The sequence below is a fragment of the Apis dorsata genome, unplaced genomic scaffold (genome assembly GCF_000469605.1).
Source record: "Apis dorsata unplaced genomic scaffold, Apis dorsata 1.3 scaffold_39, whole genome shotgun sequence".
Taxonomy (NCBI): domain Eukaryota; kingdom Metazoa; phylum Arthropoda; class Insecta; order Hymenoptera; family Apidae; genus Apis; species Apis dorsata.
This window is the reverse complement of record NW_006263341.1, coordinates 366,956-369,823: the sequence shown is the minus strand read 5'-3', so window position 1 is coordinate 369,823 and position 2,868 is coordinate 366,956. Positions and strand designations below refer to the sequence as shown.

The window sequence follows — 2,868 nt, the reverse complement described above, 5'->3', positions numbered from 1 at the left end:
CTCTCTCTCTCTCTCTCTCTCTCTCTCTCTCTCTCTCTCTCGTTTTCGTTTATTCGTTGAACACGTATATGATAACACGTATCAAATTAACTATGTTAACCATATTTGATACGAATGAAAAGATCATTCTTTTTTTATACTTAAATCTATACGTATAAATATACGTTTGTCAAGATTTTGTATGTATACATAATTGTTGATAGATAAATCTTCAATACGCGATCAATTGGATTCGATCTTTTTTGTATCGATCAAATTTTCTATTCTTTATCTTTCTTTGTTAAGTCTAATTTGGTATCGTTTGCCGTTAATTCAACAATAAAACTTTGATCAGTGTTATTACGATATTAGTTGCGTTTATACACATATACCACTACTTATATTCTTAAAGTACTCGATTAAATGTTTCTTTGGTAATACATATTTTTTTTTGGTAATAAATTCCAATATGATCGATACATTATTAGTATTTTATTACGAATTATCTTTGATGTTATTCGTAATACTCATGCGCGATGCTCAATTTTCTAATAAACGCAATCTTCTTCGTTCGGAATACTTTCAAAACAGAATTTTGACAAAATTCATAGTCCAATTTGCTTGTTATTGTATTTTTATATTTTTCGCTTGCACGTTTCGAATTCATCGTATCATCATTATTTCAAAGCGTCATAATTTTCTCTTTAAGAAGTAAGTCTTCCTTTCTTGACTAGATCGTATGTATGTTAACTTTGTGTGAACCAGAGTATTGTTTGATTTTTTGCAATTCTCTGTCTTTCGCTTGTTTTCCTTTTATTTCGCAATCACAAATAAAGATATATATTTGTATATCAATACAAATAATTTCTTTCCGTTCCGATTAGTAAATTGTGTTAGTAGTCTTAGACCTCTCCCCTTTGAATTGTTCCCTTGATTAGCACGAAAAGCGAAGAACCCTCCACCATCTGAAAGAAATCAAGAGAAATACCCCTGGTATTTCTTTACTATCTGGTATTAATGTAATTTAAAATAATCTATCAATCATTATCGATGAATTTTTTTTTATTTTTTCATGTATCATCGATTAATATCAATCTCTACTTTCCAGCTGTCTTTACTTTTAATTTTCTATTAATTAATAATAATTTATCAAATATGAATCATTGTAATCGGATAACTTGTTTCTATTATCTATTTATCAATTATCATTTTAAATAATTGATTACATTAATAATTGATTACACGTATAGATTAATCAAGGAAACTAATTAAAGAGATAGCTTGTTTCATGTTGCTCGAATTAAAACCGAATTGAACCAATGGTTCAACTTCGTACCATTTCTCATGATTCTTGTTTAAATTAATTTTTTGATCTTTCATAAGTACACAAATAATAGCTCGTACACTCGTATATTCATGAATATAAAGATGCTTACTATAGAACTCCTGCTCTTGTTTCATCGCGACGTGACACATGCTTATGCGCCGCATTGAACTTCCCAGTCTGGAAAGAGAGACGGTTCATACATACGTATACACGTATCGCGAGATTTCGTCGCTTAACCGATGCGAATCTCTTGTTTGTTCACATTCTGCTCAAGTCCGAGAATAGGATATCTAAACGAGTTCAAAGTTTTCTTTATAACAGTATCTCACTTTCTACTCACCATGTACAATTGGGCTTGGAATTTTAATTAACACTGCAAGAAGGAAGCTTCTTTGCGAAGCGTCCGCTCAATCCTACTCTTGTATCGCCATCTTCAAATCACATTTGACTCTGTCGGTGATATTGACAAAAGCTGAATAGAAGGGCGAAACAATTCCAATGAAATATTGTACCATATTTTTCCAATAGATGGCGCGCAAGACTCGAACAAATTAATATATACATTTTATATACACATATATGAATAAATACATTAGCTTATAAAATATATATATATAAATTTATATATTTATTGTACATTTATTATATAAATTATATAAATGATTTATTATATAATATATGTATTACAAATATTTATATATTTAATTAAACGCTAATAAATCTTTATATCTAATTTATTTTTACGAAATAATATTTTTTAAAATTAAAATTCAAACTGTCTCATTTAGGATTTTTTTATTGTTTTTTTAAAAAATATTTTTAAAAAGTGGATACAATGAACAAAAATAAAAATAGATTTAAATGTATATAAAAAAGTATATATATGAAAAAGCTTTGAAAAAGATCAATATATATATTTATATATATATATATATTCTTTTATATATTATATAATCAATAGTAAATATTTTTTGATCTACATTTAACGAATTATAATATCACGAACAAGTCATCTGTGATATTGAACGAAAAGATACCACAGACGACGTATAGGATAGACATGACATGCTATGCTTTTTCGTGTCTTAAGAATTCGGGAGTCACTTGATCTTTTACCATTTTCGTGTCACATGCGACGTTATCGATATAGAAAATAATTAATAATGGTTAGAATTAAAATCTAAATTTTATAAAAATTATAAATAAAATTATAAATAAAAATAAGAATCAAAACATTTGATGACAAAATATAAATTTATATTTCTCGATTTATTTATCCTTCTACGTGTATAATTTAAATGAAATCAATTAATTCTGAATAAAAATAATGTACTCTTAAATTTTTTCGGTTTTATCGAGTTTTTTAGCATATGTAAACAAATTTTTAAATACTATTAATACAATAAAATTGATTTTTTTCTTTTATTCATGAAGATTAATTAATATATTTTAATACAAAAAATTACTTTCATAATTACAAAGAAAAATTAAAAAGAAAATATCATTTAATAATTTTTATATGAAATATTATTAAAAATATGGAAAAATATTATATTATTTTT

General features: G+C 25.8%; 1 protein-coding gene across 1 annotated transcript in view; it reads right to left on the bottom strand.

Moving 5' to 3' along the window:
• Positions 1-1,767, bottom strand: part of LOC102677546 (tektin-3-like) — a 23,423-nt gene extending 21,656 nt beyond the window's left edge. Inside the window, exon 1 of the mRNA XM_006608548.2 lies at positions 1,647-1,767. Coding sequence (XP_006608611.1) covers positions 1,647-1,649 — 3 coding nt within the window. The 5' untranslated portion in view covers positions 1,650-1,767. The remainder of the gene's footprint in view (positions 1-1,646) is intronic.
• Positions 1,768-2,868: the final 1,101 nt, after the last annotated feature.